Source organism: Equus asinus, chromosome 17, assembly GCF_041296235.1.
Source record: "Equus asinus isolate D_3611 breed Donkey chromosome 17, EquAss-T2T_v2, whole genome shotgun sequence".
Lineage (NCBI taxonomy): Eukaryota > Metazoa > Chordata > Mammalia > Perissodactyla > Equidae > Equus > Equus asinus.
Window position 1 is genome coordinate 49,889,097 of NC_091806.1, and position 21,494 is coordinate 49,910,590.

Sequence of the window (21,494 nt, forward strand, 5' to 3'; positions counted from 1 at the left end):
CTGCCCCTCTGCTGGGCTCCTCTGCAGGCGTCATCTCGGGGCAAGTCCCTGACACTGTTCCCCTCCAGCTCCTGGTCAGGGAGCAAAGACACACACTCGAGTCCTCTCACTCCAGAGTGGCCTCCTGGCTGGCACACACACACGCATGCACACATGCACACACACACACACACACACACACACACACACACACCCTGCCTGCCATCTCTTCCTGCCCGCACCGAGCTTCCTTGCCCCCTCACACTTCCCCCACTACCTGCTGCACACACTGACCACTTGGACCCTGGGGCAGGAGCTGGGGGACGTTCTGAGCCCCCCACAGAGCCCCTGAATGTTGGTGACTGGATGAGAGGGGTGCAGGTTGGCCCTGGAGAGCTCAGTGGATGGGACAAGAGGTGGTGCTGATGTCAGAGACAAGGACAGGGGAAGGTGAGGCGCCCCACTGGCTTCCCAGGTTTAAAGGGCACTTCCTAGACGGTGGCCACAGTCCTAGCATCTGTGGCTGGGGCCCTCCTCGCTTCTGACAGCCCTGCTCCTCAGGGGCCACATGCCCGTCTGGAGGCAGCACACAGAGTGGGCTCACAGGGCAGGGTGCGAATTCTTCCTTTATTGGTACCAAGTGCAAACCCCTCCTCCTCCCCCCCTCCCCGTCCAGGCTCCCCTCCTCTTGTCCACGGAGAGTTGGCTCCTTCGCTGTCAGGGCCTCATCTGGGTCCTCTCAGCAGCAGGGATGGCTGGCTCTGAAACCATGGCCCCAGGCCTCCAGCCGACAGGCAGCTGGGGAGACCAGGCCTGATCCAGGGGGGCCCTGGGGGGCATCCTGCAAAGACAGCCAGGCTGGAGGCTGGGGGCTTGAAGCTGGAGACTGCGCCCACTTGGTGAAGCTGAGCCTCCTCCGGTCACCAGCACTGACAGTGTCACCTCCCCAGACCCAGGGCCCACTGCTGTGTCCCGTTCCCTCCCTGGCCCAGGGTGCCCCAGGGAACCAGAGAGAGGGTCTGGGGGAGGAGGTCCCAGAGTGGGGAGAGGGCTGGTGGTGCTCACCAGGCCTGCAGGGTGGGCGAGTCCCGCTGGGGCAGGCAGAGGTGGCCCTCCGTTGTCGTCGTCCAGGTGGTGCTGTTGTCTGGGTCCTGCTCGCTGCCCCCACCCCAAATCAGAATTAGTCCTGGAGTTCGGGGGGTGGACACTGCCGAGGGGAGGGGCTGCCGGTGCCGGGCCCTCCCACCTCAGCGGCAGCCCCCCGCCCCCCGCCAACCACAGATCTCCGCGCTCAGGTGCAGCCGCTCACCTGCGCTTCCCCACGAGGCCCTGGAGCAGCCGCTGCAGCCGCGCGCTCTCCCGCAGGCGGCTGAGCTCGCTCGTGAACGTCCCGTCCGAGTGTCGCCGGGCCCTGGAGAGGGGGATGGTGGGCCGCGGGCCAGATCATGGCCAGGCCAGAGCTGGGGCGCTGACGTGGGGTCGGACCGGGGTGGGCTGGAGGGGCGGGCGTGGGCCCCGGGGCGGCAGGCTCACCTGGGTGGCGCGGGGCGCGCGGCGGAGCCACTGAGCAGCAGCAGCAGCAGTAGGGCCTGGGGGACCATGGTGGGCGCGGGGTGCCGATTGCTGCTGCCGAGGCCCGAGCCCCGAGGCCCCTTTATAGTGGCACCCCGAGGCGGGCGGGCGGGGGGCGCTCAGCACCACCCCGGCTCTGCGCAGCCCCGGCCGCGCCCCATCGATCGCGCAGAAGGTCAGGGCCGCCCCCCCAGCTGTCGCTCCTGCTGGCCGCCCGCCCCCTCCGCCGCGGCGGTGCCCCCCGGCGGGCCGGGGGGCTCGGCTGGGCTGGCCCGCGGGGGTCGGGGGCCCAGGAAGGGAGGAGAGACACCCGGCGAGGGGAACAGAGTGTGCAAAGCCTCGAAGCCTCGACCGCGCGCGCTTTGGAGGCGCCGGCAGAGTCTGCGGGGGACACTATCAGGGGCCGGCCGGCTCTGCAAGGGGGCGGAGGCAGAGGGGCTGAGCACCCGGAGGGTGGGCTCTGGAGGGGAGGGGCGACGACCGAAGGCGCCCAGGGGCCACGAGGGTAGAGGCTGGGAAGAAGGGGGAGGCGGCCCTGAGGCACGGACGCCCCTGGAGAGGCCCTGGCGGGCGGCGCGGAGGGAGAGGCCGGGCTGCAGGGGAGTCGGCTGGCACCGAGGGGCGGGGCGCAGGTGGGCCCGGCGCGGCGGGGAGCCTATTTTAGGCTGTGGTAAGAGGTGGAGATGCGGAGAGGGAGAGGAAAAACGGGGAGGCCGCTGGGTTCTTGCTGCTTCATCCATGCGGGATTAAGTCCAGATAGGCTTTTTGAAACCTCTACTCATGAAATCCTTCAACATAAATTACAAATCCACTACATGAAGCGGTAAACTTGTAGTTCTTGTGTTAAATTTTACATGCATTTTTAAAACACGCACAGGCCCAGCCTCCCCTATTGGTAACATCTTGCGTTATCATGGGACATTTGTTACAATTGATGAACCAATATTGACACATTGTTATAACTAAGTCCACAATGTACATCAGGGTTCACCCGTGATGTTGTAGGTTCGGTGGGTTGGGACAAATTTGTCAGGACAGTATCCACTGTCCAGAGTCCTTTCACTGCCCTGAAGACCCCTGTGCTCCTCCTGTTCCTCTCTCCCTCCCCCTCCCCCTGATCTTTTCACTGTCGCCACAGTTTTGCCTTTTCCAGAATGTCATAGACTTGGAACCACACAGTATGTAGTCTTTTCAGATGGGCTTTTTTCACTTAGTAACGTGCGTCCAAGTTTCCTCCGTGTCTTTTCGTGAGAGCCTGAGAGCTCGTTTCTCTTTATCACTGAATACAATAATTTTCCATCATCCCGATGGGCCACCGTTTATTCATCGACTGAAAGGCATCTTGGTTGCTTCCAAGTTTTGGCAATTATGAATAAGTCTGCTATAAACATCTGTGTGCAGGTTTTCATGCGAACATAAGTTTTCAGCTCCTTTGGGTGAATACCAAGGAGTGTGGCTGTTGGGTGGTGTGGTGAGAGAGTGTTCAGTTTTGTAAGAAACCGCCAGACTGTCTTCCGAAGTGGCTGCACCCTTTGACAATCCCACCAGCCACCAACGGGAGTTCCTGGTCCTCCACATCCTTGACAGCATTTGGTGGCGTCAGTGTTTTGGATTTAGGCCATTCTGATAGGTTCGTAGGGGCACCCCATTGTTGTTTTCTTTACATATATTTTTAAACAGCTGCTGTGGCCTGTTCTTGCACAAACTCAGCAGATTGAAATCGCTTAAACTGCAACCCCATCAAGTGATGAATGATATTCATGGGCACCTTCCACACTCCAGCTACTCGTTTAACCCGTGGGATTTCTTAGCACGTCAGACACTTACGTAACCAGGCCGATCTCCATAAGAAAAATCTTCCTATTTAAAAAAAAAATTAACATACGGTAAAATTGATTTTTTAAAAATCAACATACAGTGAAATTAATGAACAGTCAAAAATGAGTTTTGACACATGAGTAGATTCGTGGAATCACCACCTCAATTGGGATACAGAACAACTCCGTCATCCCAGAGAATGCGCTCCTGCTGCCCCTTTGTGTCCACATACACGGCCCTGAGCGATTTCAGCCACACCTACATGAGGTCACAAACGGTCACAAGCACAGAGGGACAGACCGAGAAGGGGCCAGTTCTGAGTGAAAAAAGCCAGTGGGGCTGACTGAGGCCAAGGAGGGGCGGGCTGGCTGCCGCAGGTTCCTCTCCCAGAGGATGTTGTAACTGCCTTCATCTCGTCTGAAACGGCTGTCAGGCATTGTCTCCGCTGCTCGGAATTTCTCCAGACAGCTCCTGGCCTGTGTGCTCACACGCCCGCTCTGCGGCTGCCTCATTCACGTGGTGGTCATGCTGCCATGCGGACAGGCTGCAATGGTATGTCCCGATTTTTCCAGTGTGGATGGAGACACGCCGCGACTGAGAATGTCCACCCGCATGGCATCCTGATGGGCAGCGGGACCCACGAGAGGGATGAGCTGAGGAAGGTGGTGCCACGCACACCCTGGCCCCCCGGTTGGGGCTCTACTTTGAAGCAACGTGATACAAGCTACAGCGACAAAATGCCACTTTCAACCCGTAGGTTTCAGTGAGAGCCCCACGGGTTCCCAGGCCATCGAGTTGAGCCGGGTCCTCGTTACAAATGCACCAAAAAGTCGACTTATATGAGTAACTATCCAAGGCCTCAAATCGGACCTGACTCTGTGTGGGGGGCTCCTAATAACGGCCAATTTCAGGGTCCAGGATTCTGAGAAAGGATAAGAAGCTTTCCTTTTCCGGAGCTGAATGCAGGAGGGAGCGCATCCTAAGACAGGTGAGAGTTAATCAGCCCAACAGCTTCGTTCTCCGAAGAACCGGAGCGTGGAAAATAGTCTCTACGCCTCTTTTTTGTTTACCAAGATTTAAGCGTCAAATTTAAGGTCATTGTATCTCCTCTTGGTTCTACATTTGAGATGCTGGAGGAGGGCATTGAAAAGAATAATTTTCTCAAATGTACACTCCTGCTTTCCATCCACCAGGGAGCTGAAAATCCGGCATGGCTTAGGTCCCTAAAGGCTAGATGCTTTCAGGATACGAGCTCGGGACTCCCAGTGACGCAGTGCGGCCTTCCTGTGACTGTAACCAGCATCCCCTCCTAAGAACTAGAAGAAGGAGAAAATTGTATTATTATTATTTAAATTTCTATCATTGTAGAAAATTAAAACCATACAAAAGCAGCCAGGACCGTATAATGGACTCAGATGTACCATTACCCAGCTTCACGAATTTATCGCCAATCTTATCTACCCCATGGACTTGCTCTCTTTTTTCAAATTAATTTTGGAGCAGATCTCAGAAATTGTATCATTTCATCTATGAGGATTTCAGCACATAGCTCAAAAGGATAAGGACGGTCGCTTGTCCACTCGCCAACCAAGCTCAGCCAGGGGACCTGCTGATCAAACACGGTTGAGTCATCAAAACCGTAGCGAGGAAGCCCGTCAGTGGACAGTCTCGCTAATGATTCCGAGGGGAGTGTGGGAGTGAGGGATTTGTACGGACTTGGGGTAAGGGCTCAATGCCTTTAACACCGGTCTGTCACAGCACCAAACTGGTAGGGCCTGAGAAAAGGTTGTGAATAGTTTAGGGCTGATGATCACCAGGATGCTTAAGATGACAGTATATATGTGGGAGCTGTCTCCACTTATTACCTCCCAAAGCTCCACCGTTTTACGTTCCAGATGCAGATCTGGAATTTATGTTGTACATGATGTTAGGCAGTGACTGAGTTTCATTTTTTTCTATATGGATGTCCAGTCGCCCAGCGTTAGGAAGTGAGAAGACCGTCCTCTCTCCACTGCTCTTCAGTGCCATTTTTATTGTAAATCACCTGACTGTGTGTACTCAGGTCTGTTTCTGGGCTTGCTATTGCTCCAACGTCATTGGCCTAATTGTCATTCCTTGTTCTACCTTGGCCACAATGCCTTAGTTACTTCACCATCTTAACTACGACAGTTTTGTGTCTTAATATCTAATACAGCAAATCTTTTCACCTTGTTTTTCTTAAAGAGCGTCTTAGCTATTTTTGACCCTTCGCATTTCCATATAAATTTTAGGATAAACGTGTCAAGTTCCACAAAAAGATACTGTTAGGAGATTGATGGAAGCCACATCCCATTGTTAGATCAGTTTCAGAACTGTATCCCGTTGAGGTTTCAAATTGCATTTCTCCAGTTACTAATGAGGAGCATGTTCTCATGTGCTTCCTGGCCAATTATATATCTTCCTTGGAGAAATATCTGTTCAAGTCCTTGGCCCATCTTTCAATTGAATTGTTTGACTTTCTTGTTGTTGAGTTGGAAGAGTTCTTTACATATTCTGGATACCACACACTTTCCAATACGTGATTTGTAAATATTTTCTCCCATTCTGTGGGATTTTCTTTTCACTCTCTTGGTAGTGTCCTTTGATGGACACAAGATTTTAATTCTTATGAAATCCAATGATCTGTTTGTTGTTTTTGTTTGTGCTTTGGGTGTTATATTTAAGAAACTGCTGCCAAATCCAAGGTCGTGATTTGCCCCTATATTTTCTTCTAAGAGTTTTTAGTTTTAGAGTGTATATTTAGGTCTTTGATCCATTTTGAGTTAATTTTTGAATGTGGTGTGAGGTAAGGGTCCAATTTCATTGTTTCCATTTGAATACCAATTGTCCCAAAACCTTGTGTTGAAGAAACTCTTCTTTCCCCGCTAAATAGTCTTGACACCTTTGTTGAAAATCAAGTGATCATAAAAGTATGGGTTTCTAGCTCAACTCTCAGTTCCCTTCCATGGACCTATACGTCTGTCCTTAGGCCGGTACCATACTGTTCTCATTCCTGTAGCCTTGTAGTAAGTTTTGAAATTGAGAGGGGTGAGGCCTATAATTTTCTTTTTCTTTTTCAAGATTGTTTTGGTTCTTTGGAGTTCCTTACAATTCCCTATGAATTTTGGGATTGGCTTTTCCATTTCTTAAAAAAAAAAAAAAAGGCTGTTAGGGGTCTTGATAGGGAGTGTATTGAAACTGTAGATCACTTTGGCAAGAAAGGCAATCTTCACAGTATTGTCTTCTGATCCACAAACACTGGATGTACTTATTTGTGTCTTGTCTCTTCCAGCAATGTTTTGTAGTTTTCAGTGTACAAGTCTTTCGCCTTCTTGGTTAAATTTTTTTTTTAAGATTTTATTTTTCCTTTTTCTCCCAAAGGCCCCCAGTACATAGTTGTGTATTTTTAGTCGTGCATCCTTTCAGCCGTGGCACGCGGGATGCCACGCCAGCATGGCCCCACGAGCAGCGCCATGTCCGCACTCAGGATCCGAACCGGTGAAACCCTGGGCCACAGAAGCGAAGCATGTGAACTTAACCACTCAGCCACGGGGCCGGCCCCTTAGTTAAATGTATTCCTAAGTATTTTATTCTCTTTGGTACTACTGCAAATGAATCATTTTCTTAATTTCATTTTTGAATTGTTCATTGCTAGTGTGTAGAAGTATAACAGATTTTTATATGTTGATCTTGTATTCTGAAACTTTGCCGAATATGTTTATTAGCTCTAACAGGTTTTGTTTTTATTTATTTTAGGATTTTCTATGCATAAGATCACGTCATCTGCCAATAGAAATAGTTTAACTTTTTCCTTTCTGGTTTTGGATGCCTTTTTATTTCTTTTTCTTGCCTAATTGCTCTGGGTAGGCCTTCCAGAACATGCTGACTAGAAGCGCAAAAGTGGATAACCTTGTCTTTTTCTTGATCTTAGGGGAAAAGCTTTCAGTCTCTCATCATTGAGTATGATGTTAGTTGTGTGTTTTTCACCTACGGCCTTCATCACGTTAAGGAAGTTTCTTTCTATTCCTAGATTATTGAGTCTTTTTATCATGAAAGGGTGTTGGGTTTTTTCAAATGCTTTTTCTGCATCAATTGAGATGATTAAATGGGGTTTTTTTCCTCCATTCTATTAATGTGATATATTACGTTGATTGAGTTTTCTCTGTTGAATCACCTTGTATTCCCAGGATAAGTCCCTACGTGGTCATAGTGTATAATCCTTTAAAAAACGCTGCTGGATTTGGTTTGCTTATATTTGGTTGAGGAGTTTTGTATCCGTATTCATAAGAATATTCATCTGGAGTTTTCTTTCTTGTGATGTCATTAATGTTGAGTTTTGAGAGTTCTTTATAAATTTTGTATACAAGTCATTTGCTGGAAATGCGATTTGCTAATATTTTCTGGCATTCTGTGTCTGAAAGTTTTTAATTTTAATGAAGTCAAGTTTATCTGTTTTTTCATTTGTAGATTGTGCTTTTGGTGTCGTATCTGAAAACTCTTGGCAATCCCTGGTCACAAAGGTTTCCTCCCATCTTTTCTTCCAAAATTTTTATAGTTTTAGGTTTACAGTTAAATCTATAATTCATTTTGAGTTAGTTTTTAAATATAACATGAGGTTTAGATCGAGGGTTTTTGGGTGTCCAAATATATTGGACGTCCAATTATCTCTGGACCTTTTGTTGAAAAGACTGTCCTTTTTCCATTCTGCACCTTTTGCACTTTGTAAAAAATCTGCAGGTTGTATGATTGTGAGTCTGTGTGTGGACATCCCACTCTGTTCCCTAGATCTGTGGGTCTGTCCCTTTACCAGTACCACACTGTCTTGATTACTGTAGCAATAGAGTAATTCTTAAAATCAGGTAATATGATCCCTCCCATTTTATTCTTCACCTTCAAAGTTGTTTTGGCTAATTCTGTTTCTTTTGTTTTCCCACATAAATGTTACAATCAACTTGTCTATATCTATGAGAAATCCCGCTGGACTTTTGATTGCAATTTGCATTAAATCTATAGATCCATTTGGGGAGAATTGACCTCTTTGCTTTGTGGAATCTTCCAATTCATGAACAAGGTATGTCTCACCATTTCTTTAGGTTTTCTTTCATCCATCTTATCAGCATTTTGTAGTTTTCAGCATACAGATCCTATACATGTTTTGTTAGATTTACACATATTTTGTGGGGGTTTTAAGCTATTGTAAATAGCTTTGTGTTTTTAATTATTTTATTTTATTTTATTTTATTTATTTTATTTTTTTTTGGAAGATCAGCCCTGAGGTAACTGCTGCCAGTCCTCCTCTTTTTGCTGAGGAAGACTGGCCCTGAGCTAACATCCTTGCCCATCTTCCTCTATTTTTTTTATATGTGGGACGCCTACCACAGCATGTCCGTACCTGGGATCCGAACCGGCAAACCCCAGGCCACTGAAGCGAAGTGTGCACACTTAACTGCTGCGCCACCAGGCTGGCCTCTGTTTTTAATTTTTAATTTTGGCTTCCAATTGTTCATTGTTGGTATCTAAAAATACAGTTGACCTTTGTGTGTTGACCTTGTACCCTGCAACCTCACTAAACTGACTTATTAGGTCTAGGAGGTTTTTTGGGTTTTTTTTTTTTTGAGGAAGATTAGCCCTGAGCTAACATCTGCTGCCAATCCTCCTCTTTTTGCTGAGGAAGACTGGCCCTGAGCTAACATCCTTGCCCATCTTCCTCTGCTTTATATGTGGGCCGCCTGCCACAGCATGGCTTGCCAAGTGGTGCATAGGTCCACACCTGGGATCTGAACCAGTGAACCCTGGGCCGCCAAAGCAGAAGGTGCACACTTAACCACTGCGCCACCGGGCCGGCCTCTCTAGGAGGTTTTTGTAGATTCCTTGGGGTTTTATGTAGACAGTCATGTCATCTGTGAATAAGAACAGTTTTATTTCTTTTCCAATATGGATGTCTTTTATTTATGGGTTTTTTAAATTTGTTTTTGTTTTTTGGTACCTGATTGCACTGGCTAGATGGCTATAATGTTGAATCAATGTGTTGAGAGGGGACATCCGTGTCTTGTTTCTGATGTTAGGTAGAAAGCATTCAGTCTCTCATCATTAAGTGTGATGTTACCTGAAGGTTTTTTGAAAATGCCCTTTATCAGATTGAGGAAGTTTCCTTCTGTTCCTAGACTGCTGAGCACTTTTCTCATGAATGAATGTTGGATTTTGTCAAGTGTTTTTTTCTGCATCAATCAATACGATCCTGTGGTTTTCTTCTTCAGATTGTTAACCGGTGTTTTACCTGGACTTGAGACCTTTCTTCTTTTCAAATTAAATAGTTAATGCTATGAATTTTCCTCTAAGCACTGCTTTAGCTCCATCCCACAAATTTTGATATGATGTATTTTCATTTTCCTTCAATTTAAAATTTTTTTTCTAAAGATTTTATTTTTCCATTTTCTCCCCGAAGCCCCCTGTTACATGGTTGTATATTTCAGTTGTGGGTCCTTCTACTTGTGGCATGTGGGATGCCACCTCAGCATGGCCTGATGAGCAGTGCCATGTCTGGCCCAGGATCCTAACTGGCAAAACCCCAGGCCGCCAAAGTGGAGCGCGTGAACTCAACCACTCGGCCACGGGGCTGGCCCCTCAAAATATTTTCTAATTTCTCTTGAGATTTCTTCTTTGACCTTGGGTTACTTAAAATTGTGTTGTTTAATTTCTAAATTTTTTAGAAATGTCCTGTTATCTTTCTGTTACTATTTCTAGTTTAATTCCTTTGTGGTCAGAGAACATACTTTGTATGAATTTCATTCTTTTAAAAATTTGTTCAGCTTTCTTTTATGATGCAGAGTACAGTCCATCTTGGTGAATGTTCCATATCCATTTGAAGAGAATATGTATCCACGTCGTTGGATGGAGTGGTCTGTAAATGTCAGATATATCACTTGGTTGCTGGTTTGTTCAGAGTCTCTGGATATATGCTGACGTTCTGTCTACTCGTTCTATTGATTAAGGAGAGATTCTTAAACTTTTGAACGACTCTTGCAAACCAAATAAACAACATTCTCTTAAATGCTTCAAGCATCCCATAAAACTCTGCAGCAAATGGTTACAAAACTAGCTGCAATCCTGCCCAAGGGTCACCCCTAGGGTGATGTGGTCCCACAGATCCAGCTCCTGTCCTGTTCTGGAGGGTTACAGATGTCCTCACGGGTCCATGAGGATGGAGTGGCCATGCAAGACCAGCACAGCCTCAGAGGTCGCACATCCCAACTTTCACTGGCCAGGTTCTGGACAGAAGTAGGACATCCTTCTCCCAGGATGAGCCACCCTGGCTTCATCATCCTTTACTGAGCATCAGTAAAGCCTTTGATTGCAAATTGGGGCCACACATTCTAATGTCACCCCTTTTATGGTTACTCTTTATGGTTACTAATGATGGTAACTCTTTCTGATTTACAGTTCTATGAGTTTTGAAAAATGTATTCAACTTTGTAACCACAACCAGTTCTGTCACACCCCAAATTCCCTCAAGTCCCTTTATTGTCAGCCCTGACTCTGAGCCCTTGGTGGCCACAATTCTAAATGTGTGGACACCTTGGGACAAATCATCAAATACACAAGGCAAAAACTGATAGGAGAAATAGAAAAACCCACCATTATACTTAAGAGACTTCACTACTCCTCTCTCAGGAATTAATCAAACAGACAGAAGATTGGCAGGGACACAGAAGACCTGAACAGCACCTTCCTGACCGAACTGACTTTTATAGGACTCTCCACCCAATAACAGCAGAAGACACATTCTGTTCAAGTGCACGTGGAACATTTATCAAGATAGATTATATTCTGAGCCATAAAACAAACCTTAACAAATTTAAAAGAATTGAGGTCTACAAAGCATTTTTTTCCCTCACCATAATAGAATCAAACTAGAAATAACTAGGAGAAAGATAACAGGAAAATCACTAAACATTTGGAAATTCAACACCATGTTCTAAGTAATCCATGGGTCACAGAAGAAGATTCAGAGAAAGCAGAAAATATTTTGAAGTAAACATAATTGAAAACACAAGAATTTGTGGGATGCATCTTAGAGGGAAATTTATAGAATTAAATGTTTATGTTAAAAAAAAGAAGAACTATCTCAAATAAATGGCCTTAAGAAGCTGGAAAAGGAAGAAAAATTAAGTACAAAGCAAGCGGAAGGAAGGAAATAATAAAAATAAGAGTAGAGATCAACGAAATTGAAAACAAACATACAAAAAAAAAAAAAACTATAGAAAAAAGTCAGTGGAACCAAAACCTGGTTCTTTGAAAAGATCAGTGAAATTAATAAACCTTCAGCAAGACTGACCAAGTAAAAATGAAAGACAAATTTACAAATATAAAAGATGAAAGAATCATTGTCGCCAGAGACCTTACAAACACAAGAAAGATAAGGAAACGTTATTAACAACTCTAGGCCCATAAATTTGAAAACTAACATAAAATAAATAGACCAATTCCTCAGAAGACAAACTACCACCTGCACCCAGCAAGAAAGAGATAGCCCGAACAGTCCTGTATGTATTAAAGAAATTGACTTCATAGTTAGAACTCATCCAACAAAGAAAGCTCCAGTCCCAGATGTGTTCACTGGCAAATTATTCCCACCCTTAAGGAAGAATTAATACCAAGTCTATGCAATATATTACAGAAAGTAGAAGAGAAGGGAGCACGTCCCAGAGCATTTTATGAAACCAGCATTACTCTGGTACCAAACACAGACAGAAACAGTATAAACAGAGAAAACCACAGACCAATATCTTTCATGAATATAGACACAAAAATCTTCGACAAATGTTACCAAATTGAATCTAGCAATGTATAAAAAGGGTGATACACCATGGCCAAATGGGGTCTATGCCATGCATGGCTCAGCATTCAAAAATCAACAGTGTAATTCACCTCATCAACAGACTAAAGAAGAACCATATGCCCAATCTTAATAGATGCAGTAAAAGTACCTCGCAGAATTCAACATCTATGCATGTTAAAAACTCTCAGAAGACTACAAATAGAAGAGAACTTCCTGAACCCAATAAGGAACCAAAACCCACAGCTAACACCATACTTAATGGTGAAAGACTGAGGGTTTTCCCCATAAGATTGAGAACGAGGCCAGAATGTCTGTTTTCACCATTTCTTAACAACATTGTGTTCAAGTTTCAGTCAGTAAAATAAGGGGAAACAAAAGACAGAGAGAGGAAGGAAGGAAAGAAGGAAAGTCATCCAGCTGGGAAAGGAAGAAATTAAACTGTCCCTGTTCATGAGCAAGATAATTGTCTGTGTAGAAATTCTGAAGGAAACAAACAAACAAAAACAGCTTGAACTAATAGTGAGTTTAGCAACATCAAAGGATACAAGGTCAACACACAAAAACTATTTCTACATGTGAGCAATGAAGAATTGGAAACCAAATTTTTTAAAAGTACCATTTACAATTGTACCAGAAAACACAAAATACTTAGGTATAAATCTTAAAAACTATATGCAGGATCTGTATGCTGAAAACTACAAAATACTGATGAAGGAAATCAAAGAATATCTAAATAAATGGAGAGATATACAATGTTCATGGATTACAAGACTCAATATTGTTAAGATGTCAGTTTACCCAAAACAATTGTATAGATTCAGTGATTTCAAAGCCACAGTAATCAAGACTGTGTGTTATTGCTGAAAGGAAAGATGCATAGAAAATGAAACGGAAGACAGAGTCAAGAAATAGTCCCACACACATATGAGCGATTGATTTCTGACAAAAGTTCAAAGGCAACTCAATGGAGAAAAAATAGTCTTTTCAACAAATGGTGCTGAGACAATTAATTGGCCATCCATAGGCAAGAAAAAATAAAGAACTTCGACGCATACTTTACACATTAAAAATTAAATATGCTGTTAGGAGAATCAAGAGACAAGCTACAGTCAGGGAGAAAATATTCTCAAATCACATATCTGACTTTTTTTTTTTTCCATTTTCGTGTGCAATGGCATGTCATTGTGATTTTTATTGTCATTTCCCTGATGGCTAATGATGGTGAGCACTTTCTCATATGCTTATGGACCATTAGGATACCCTCTTTTGTAATGTGCCTGTTCACGACATTTGCCTTTGTTAAAATTGGATTGTCTTTTCTTGTTGATTTGACAGAGCTCTTTATGTATTCTGGATCTGCACCCTTTATCAGAGATCTGTGTTGCATACATCCTTTCCCAGTCTAGATTGCCTTTTCACTCTTAATGGTGGCAGACATCTGGGGACCAGGAGGGAACTCCAAGCAGATCAGAGGCTAGGCGGGACTCACGACTTGGCACCCAACCCGAGATCACAGGGCCACCCCTGCCTCGGACGTCTGTCCTGTGAGAGAAGAAACTTACTCTTCTCTGTTCACTACTGATCTGCATGGAAGTGATTGAATGCAACTCGGACCTAGATGCCCATCTACACCTCCATCCTGCACACACCTTTCCTTCATCAGACCTCATGGGATTCTGCCTCTTTGAGGATCCTCATGGCACTGTCTTCTCAGAGTCCTTGTTTTCCCTGTAACACACGCACCATCCACCCATCAAGCTGGTCCCCTGTGTCCTCTGACACCTTTGAAATCAGGACCCCTGATTCCCGGCAACAGCTCTATGCTACAGGTCTATCCTGAGTTTTCTGGTCCTCCTAGGGTGGGGGAGCCAGACAGGAAAATGAGGGGCCAGGATGTGCATCAGATGGTCCCCAGAGCGCTGAGTTGGACGGCCTGTTTCACGGCCCCATTAGTGACAGGCTCTAGGTCATGTGTCACCCGATTTCAGTGAGTCCATAGTGAAAATTCCAGCTGTAATTCACTTTCCATATTTGTCCTTTCTGTGCACTTTCACCATCTGAGGGAGGGCAGTCCGGGCCGACCCCTCTGTCGTGCACAGCCGTCCGTCTCTGGCCAGCTCTGTGCCGTGGGCCTGCTCTGAAGGAGCCTTACCTCCACGGGTCTGGGGCCCTCCCCCCAGAGCCTCCGTGCTCCCGCCTTCGTGTGTCAGTGTGAGGGGCGAGGGGCCTAGAGAGTTCACAGGTCTGGGGGTGCAGGGTGAGAGGGTTCTCATTTGGGGCTTTTCTTTTCTCTGTGAAGAGGGAGGTGGCTCGGGTCACACTGGCGTCTGAAGAACACGCAGAACCACAGCATTTGCTGATCTCCATGAGCGCTCCCCCCAGCCTTTCCTGTGTTATCTCATTCAACGCTCTGGGGGGTAAGCACCACTTCCCCGGCTCAGGGCGGCGCACGACCTGCTCAGGGTCACAGGCTCCGAGGTGATGGAGCTCCGATGGGGACTGACCATTCAGCTGCCCGTCCTGGAGGATGGAGGGTCGGGCAGTGGCTGCCGGCAGAGGGTGACTGAGCATGGTCCCGGGTACTGGACGAGAGGCTTCTTTGGGGGATGGGGTGCAGGGCCCAGGACGGGGGTCTGCAGTCATTGCGGGGGACGCGCCAGGGCGGGAGAGATTGCGTCGGGTGGGGTGTAGGGGGGGGAAGGGAGCGCAGGGAGCTTCTGCCTCACGAGCCACCGATCATCAGGGGGCGCAAGGGGGAGGCGCCCGAGCGCCCGGGGCTTGCAGGGGGAGCCAGGGCCGGGACTCCCCACCTCTGGTGGGACCGCCCTGAGAAGGATGTTCTCCCGACGCGGCGTGAATAGGATGGAGTTAGAAGTGGCCCATCTCCGCCTCGAGGCGCCTCCAGGAGCGTCCCTGAGGAGGAGACACCCAGCTTGGGCGCATACAGGGACCCGGGGGTCTCTGGGGCCGGCGGGACGGCGCTAGCGCGGGTGCCCGTGCGCCTCGGAGTATGTGTGATCCGGCTGACTTTCCATCCCCGTCGGTTTCTTGGGGCGCAGACCCGCGCGTCCCCCCTAACCCTGCGGCTCAGGGCTATCCTGGGCCTGCCCGTGACAATCACCTCGCTCAACTTGCACCTTATCGAGCCGCTGCATTTGTCCACCTCTCCGTCTCCCGGAGCGCAAAAGTCCAAGATGGGCAAATCCAGAAAGCCCCTTGGAGCGCCCCGGGGCCCACCGAGCGGGGGCGGATCGGGCGGGACTAAGGCCCGGCTGGGGCGTGCGCGAGGGGCGGGGCTCCGGGTTCGCGCCTTGGGCACTGTCCGCGGTGCTGAGCGCCCGCCGGGGCGCAGGGGGCGGGTGCGCCATGGGGAACCGCACCGCCGCGGACGCGGACGCGCTGCTGGCGGGGCGCGGGCCGGGTGCGGGCGGCGGTGCGGGGACCCCTGGGGCGGCGGCGGCGTTGGCGGGGGGCGTGCTGCTCATCGGCGCAGTGCTCGCGGGGAACTCGCTCGTGTGCGTGAGCGTGGCGGCTGAGCGCTCCCTGCAGACTCCCACCAACTACTTTATCGTGAGCCTGGCGGCCGCCGACCTCCTACTCGCCCTGCTCGTGCTGCCTCTCTTCGTCTACTCCGAGGTGAGCCCGCGTCCACCACCGCGCGCACCCCTCAGCTGCTCCTTCATCCCCTGTCCCACTTCACCCCAAGGACAGCGCGCCCCGGCCACTTGGCTTCTCAGGAACCTCAAACTAGGCGGTTGCAGGGGCGCTGCGCCTGGTCTCAGGACGACCGGTGCCTCCGTCTCCCCGAACTCCACTCCCCCCCATCTCACAGTCCATCTGTCCGCTTTGCTGTCTGTCTGCACTCCCTCTTCTGTCCCTCTCCTCTCTGCTCCCTCTTTGTCTTGGCGTCTGCTACCCAAGAGATGCCTCTATCCTTCAAGGCACAGACCCCAGAAACAGGCGACTTTGACAGTCCAGTCGCCTCCCCACTCCCTCAGCTGGGTTCTGATCCCCAGGGGAGCCAGCTGGACAGACAGGCAGATTCAGGCTAAGCCCCCCTGGCTTCCCCTGGGGCAAAGAGACACATGTCACTGTTCGAGGCCACCAGGAACACCAGTGCACCCCAGGGAAGGAGACCTTCACTCACGCACAGACTCGACCCACAGCTGGAGAGACGCTAGCTGCCAGGAGCTGCGGGGCAGTGAGCACGGCTGGAGGGAGGGGTGGCCCAGGCCAGACTGTGGAACCGAGGGGAGGGGTGGCTGGAGTGAGGGGAGAAGCCAGAGCCAGGAGCCTCCCCCAACCAGGTCTGGCCCTTCGGTGGGTCTCCCCTGGTGCCAGCCCTGTCTGCTCCACGGTTTGGGTCGAGGAAAGCTGCTTAGGTCTCGGTTGGGGACACAGTGTCCTGGGCTGGCGGGGAGGGGAAGCTCGGTTTTTCTAAGGTGGGCACTGTGATTCCCCGCAGGGCTGGGGCAGAGGCCAGCAGGACAAGGACATGCATGACCTGCCGCTCCCCTGGAGCTGCAGACAGACGTCACAGTGATGGCTCTTAAGCTCCTAATCGTCCCAAATCAGCGGGAGGGGATTTAGAAGGGGGGGGAGGGGGCGACTGTCTGCTCCTTTGCCCTTGGTGGGAGCACAGGGCCCCATGCCGAGGCCTTTATATTTTTTAACTCATTTATCCTCAGGACAATTATGTGGGTACTGTCATCACCCTCATTTTACAGATGAGGGAACAGAAGTGAAGTGACTGGTCCAAAGTCCCAGAGCAGTGACAGGTTAACAGGCTGATTCTTAGCTGTATTCGGGCGAGGAAACAAGGGCGACGGGCTTCATGCTCCACGGCAGCTGGGTCCCCCTGCCCCAGGGACCTGAGCCCCAGTCATCAGAGATGAGAGCCCTCCGGCCTTTCCCAGCTCTAACCGAAGCAGACCGGGGGTGGGGGAGGGATTATCGCTGGGCGCCCAGTTCAGGGGAGGCCTGCCCAGGTGCATGGGCCAGAGCAGAGTGCGCACAGCTGCCTCTGGTTCACTCCAGCTCCCTTTCTGTCTGATATTTAGCCTCTGCTCCCCAAAATAGTGGGGGTCAGAAAGGCAGAGCGCCCTGTGGGTGGCGGTGAGGGCTGCTGGCCTGGCCGTGGCTGGTGGAACACCCCCCTGTCTTGTGTCTGTTGTTGCTGCCCACCCCACCCCCCACCTCCTTGCGGCCCAGGTCCAGGGCGGCGTGTGGCTGCTGAGCCCCGGCCTCTGCGACGCGCTCATGGCCATGGACGTCATGCTGTGCACCGCCTCCATCTTCAACCTGTGCGCCATCAGCGTGGACAGGTGGGCCGCCCACCGCCCCGCTTCGTGCCCCTGCCCGCGCGCCGCGCCCCCCGGCCCCCTCCCCTCTCCCCGCCGCCCTCACCGCGCTCCCCGCAGGTTCGTGGCCGTGGCCGTGCCCTTGAGCTACAACCGCCAGAGCCGGGGCGGCCGTCAGCTGCTGCTCATCGGCGCCACGTGGCTGCTGTCGGCGGCGGTGGCCGCGCCCGTGCTGTGCGGCCTCAACGACGCTCACGGCCGCGACCCCGCCGTGTGCCGCCTGGAGGACCGCGACTACGTGGTCTACTCATCCGTGTGCTCCTTCTTCCTGCCCTGCCCGCTCATGCTGCTGCTCTACTGGGCCACCTTCCGGGGCCTGCGGCGCTGGGAGGCCGCCCGCCGCGCCAAGCTGCACGGCCGTGCCCCGCACCGGACCAGCGGCCTGGGCCCTCCGGCCCCCGACGCCACCGCGCTCCGGGGCCCGCTGCCCCCCGACGCCATCCCGCCCCCTGGGCCACAGCCCCCAGACGCAACCCAGCTCCCCAGGGCCATCACGTCTCCCAACGCCATCCCGTTCTCCGACGCCAGTGCGCACCCGGACGCAACCCAGCTCCCCAGTGTCACCCCGGCCCCCGACGCCACCCCGCCCCCCGACGCCACCGCACCCCCTGACGCCACCCCGCCCCCTGACGCCATCCTGTACCCCGACGCCACTGCACCCCCTGACGCCACCCCGCCCCCCGACGCCATCCCGTCCCCCGATGCCATCCCGTGCCCCGATGCCGTCGCACCCCTCCACGCCATCCCGGCCGAGCCCCCGCTGCAGGCCCGCAGGAGGAGGCGAGCCAAGATCACCGGCCGGGAGCGCAAGGCCATGAGGGTCCTGCCTGTGGTGGTCGGTGGGTGCCTGCCCGGGTGCGGCGCGGAGGAGGAGGCAGCGCCGAGGCGGCGGGGGGGACGCTTGGCTCACCCCCGCTTCTCCCCAGGGGTCTTCCTGCTGTGCTGGTCGCCCTTCTTCGTCGTGCACATCACGCGGGCACTGTGTCCCACCTGCGCGGTGTCCCCGCGGCTGGTCAGCGCAGTCACCTGGCTGGGCTACGTCAACAGCGCCCTCAACCCCGTCATCTACACCGTCTTCAACGCCGAGTTCCGCAACGTCTTCCGCAAGGCCCTGCGCCTCCGCTGCTGAGCGCCACCCGCCTCCCCGCCCCCCGCGTCGTTGTGCGAGGACCGGGCCAGACGCCAGCGGGCGGAGGGGGCGGGCCGGCAAGACTGATTCAGCAGATTCCTTCCTCTACGCCCGCTGGGAGGGCTCCTGGGGGTGGGGGGAGGGGGCGAGGAGGAGGAGCTGCTGCCCCACGGTGGGGCCTGGAGAACAGATCCCCTGAAGTCGGCTGCGGGGGTGGGGGGGCGACCGGCTCTGCCCCTGGGCAGCACAGGAGGCCCTTGGGAGGTTGGCTTAGCTCGGCCCAGGGAGAGAAGCATCGGGAACCACAGCCGCCCCTGCCTGGAAGCTCGCGGTCCCTGTGCTCACAGCCTCCTCTGACAGGGGGCCCCCTGATACCTGGGTGCCAGCTGCAGCCCCCACCAGCCGTTCCGGGGCCAGCAGCCTCCTCCCTCCGTCCCCTGGGCTGTTTCCCTTTGGCCCAAGGGGAGAGAGTGGACAGCTCATCCTCAGAGGGAGCCTGGCCCTTCCCAGGGGAAGACAACCAGAGTGGGCAGGTCAGCAGCCAGGCCTCACCCAGACTGACCCCTGCTTCTCCAAGGACCAGCCAAGGTGGCCTGTTCCATTGTCCCTGCAAGACACAGCTGAGCTGGTTCTGCCCACCATTTGGCAGCTGCCAGGAAGTCAGAGCACAGCTGCCTGCCAGCTTCTGACCAGAGGTTGCCCAGAGCCCCGAGGAGAAGGGCCTGCGTGCTGGGTGGGCCCACCGAGGCAAGTCCCCTCGAGGGAGCTCTGTGCGTAGACCCCAGGGCGCTCAGTCACACTCTGCTCAGCAATGCCCATGTGGCCAGGCCCAGGGCGCGGGAGCAGGAGGAGGTGCAGGGCCCAAGGCCAGGAGAGTCCCCCAGGAGGCCCCTGTGTGCTAGGGCTGCCAGCTCCCCCGCCCACAGTGTGGCTCCCGACCCTAGGGCAGCAGGGGCAGATCTTGGCCCCACCAACCAGGGCCAACCCACCCCAGACTTCGTCTTGGCTCTCCCAGTCCCAGGGCCATAGGAGAAATTCATCTCCGCTCGCCAGTGCTGCGGGCTGAGCGCTCCCGTGGGGAGGCTGCTGTTGGTGACAGGCAGCTGCTGCCAACTGCTAAGTCCTCTTCCGAACGTGAGAAATTATGGGCGGAGGTCCACGGCACCAGGCAGGACCTCGGCATGTTAAAATATCCTGTGGAGAGGGGGGGCCACCCCTTCCCCTCTGGGTGCTCACCCTCTCCTGCTCTTTGCCACCTCCTCCCAGAAGCCTCCCTTATCACCTCCTAGGATCAGCCTGTCCCCATCCCCTTGGAGAGACTTGTCCTCAGGGAACCGTCTGACTAATGATGATTCACATCTGTCTCCTGCTGGGCTGGGGGCTGACAGGGGCGCTATGTCCCCACACCCACACAGGGTCTGACAGGCAGTGGGAGTTGTGGGGAGGGCACCAGGGCGGGACCCCGGCTCCAGCTGCTGCTTGAGCTTCGGGCACCTTCTTGCCCATGAAGTGTGTGGACGGCTGCAGCAGACACACTGGGTCTCCCCCCAACACAGTGCAGTAGCCCCAACACTCAGAGGGGCCCCAGGTGGCACAGCTGAGCCCCTGCCCAGCCGGCTGTTCCGGGGAGCTGCCCCGAGCCGGCCGATGGTGCCTCTGGGAACCTCAGACTTGAAGTAAAGACCAGGGAGCGGGGCACTGGGGCCGTGTCAGGCCAACGGCAGGGTCGGAGTGAGGGGCCGAGGGCAGTGGTTGCTCGGCCCGCCGCCTGGCTCTGCTCCCCAGTTCCACGTGCCATCCCGTGCCCTCGCCCATCTCTGATGCTCGCTCCACACGTGCCTGCTGGGCCTGCTGCAGCCCAGCGCGGAGCAGGTCCTCGATGTGCCCACTTCAGGCGGTGGGAGCTAGTTTCTGCTGCCACCACCAAGAGGACCTCACCCAGCACCTCACCCAGCAGCCAGCTGTGGGCACCTGTGGCTCTGCCCACCCATCCAGGCTCTGTCTGCAGGGGGTGAGGCCACGTCCCCATCCTGTGTGCTCCTTCTCATCACCCGGATGTGAGGACAGGGCTGACCACGCTCCTGAGGGTTAGGGCCAGGCCGGTGAGCTGCACCTCCCTCAGGGCTGAGTCGTGGGTGGGCTGGGAGCTGCTGGTGGCCCCACACTGTCTCTGCCAACCTGTGGGCAGACACTTGCAGCCCCACAGAGGGGGACAAGGTGCACAGGAAACAAAGTGGACACTGGGGACAAGGTCAACATGGGAGACAGGTGGACAGGACAAGGTGGCCGTGGAGAACAATGTGGTCACAGGGGGACAAGGTACAGATCTGCAGAGAGCCCGGTTGACCAGGAGGCACCCCTTCTGTTCCGGCACGCTCACTGGCCCCCGCCGCCAAGGGCTGCCCTGCCTGCAGCTCTCTGTAACCCCGGCCTGGAGGACCTGCGGCGCCCCGCACGGCCTGGCCCATGCTGACCGCGGGCCCACAGAAGCCGGCCCCTTGCCTGTCCCCTGCAGCGGCCGGCAGGAGATGCCATCAGAAGCATTGACACAGAATGCTGATGACTGCTGACAAACCCTTGGTGCCCCTGAGGGCAAATTTCCAGACGCTACACCAAGGCAGCGTCACAGGCTTAGAAATGCCTGCTGCCCTCGGAAAACTGTCCCCGGGGCGTGCAGTCCTGGGGCTTCTATCCTAAGACGAGAAGGGAGACGAGCCATCCCCATCCAGCATCGCCCAGCCCCAGGCCACACGGCTCCCAGAGCCCGGTCCCCAGAGGT

At 52.7% G+C, this 21,494-nt stretch overlaps 2 protein-coding genes across 3 annotated transcripts; one reads left to right on the forward strand and one right to left on the reverse strand.

The window, feature by feature from the left end:
- Positions 1-561: 561 nt before the first annotated feature.
- Positions 562-18,630, reverse strand: SCT (secretin). Of its 2 annotated transcripts, none has more exons than XM_044749665.2 (4): positions 18,497-18,630; positions 1,289-1,390; positions 1,045-1,137; positions 562-820 (listed from the first exon to the last, which is right to left on the reverse strand). In XM_044749665.2, the coding sequence occupies exons 1-4, from the start codon at positions 18,553-18,555 to the stop codon at positions 697-699; spliced, it is 378 nt and encodes a 125-aa protein (XP_044605600.1). In that variant the 5' UTR covers positions 18,556-18,630; the 3' UTR covers positions 562-696. The 2 variants fall into 2 exon arrangements, with proteins under 2 accessions (XP_044605600.1, XP_070344575.1); XM_070488474.1 differs by lacking the exon at positions 18,497-18,630 and adding an exon at positions 1,513-1,715.
- Positions 15,475-18,715, forward strand: DRD4 (dopamine receptor D4). The gene is made up of 4 exons (XM_044749664.2): positions 15,475-15,862; positions 17,438-17,550; positions 17,647-18,425; positions 18,513-18,715. Exons 1-4 carry the CDS (start codon positions 15,593-15,595, stop codon positions 18,713-18,715), a joined length of 1,365 nt encoding a protein of 454 aa, XP_044605599.2. The 5' UTR covers positions 15,475-15,592.
- Positions 18,716-21,494: the final 2,779 nt, after the last annotated feature.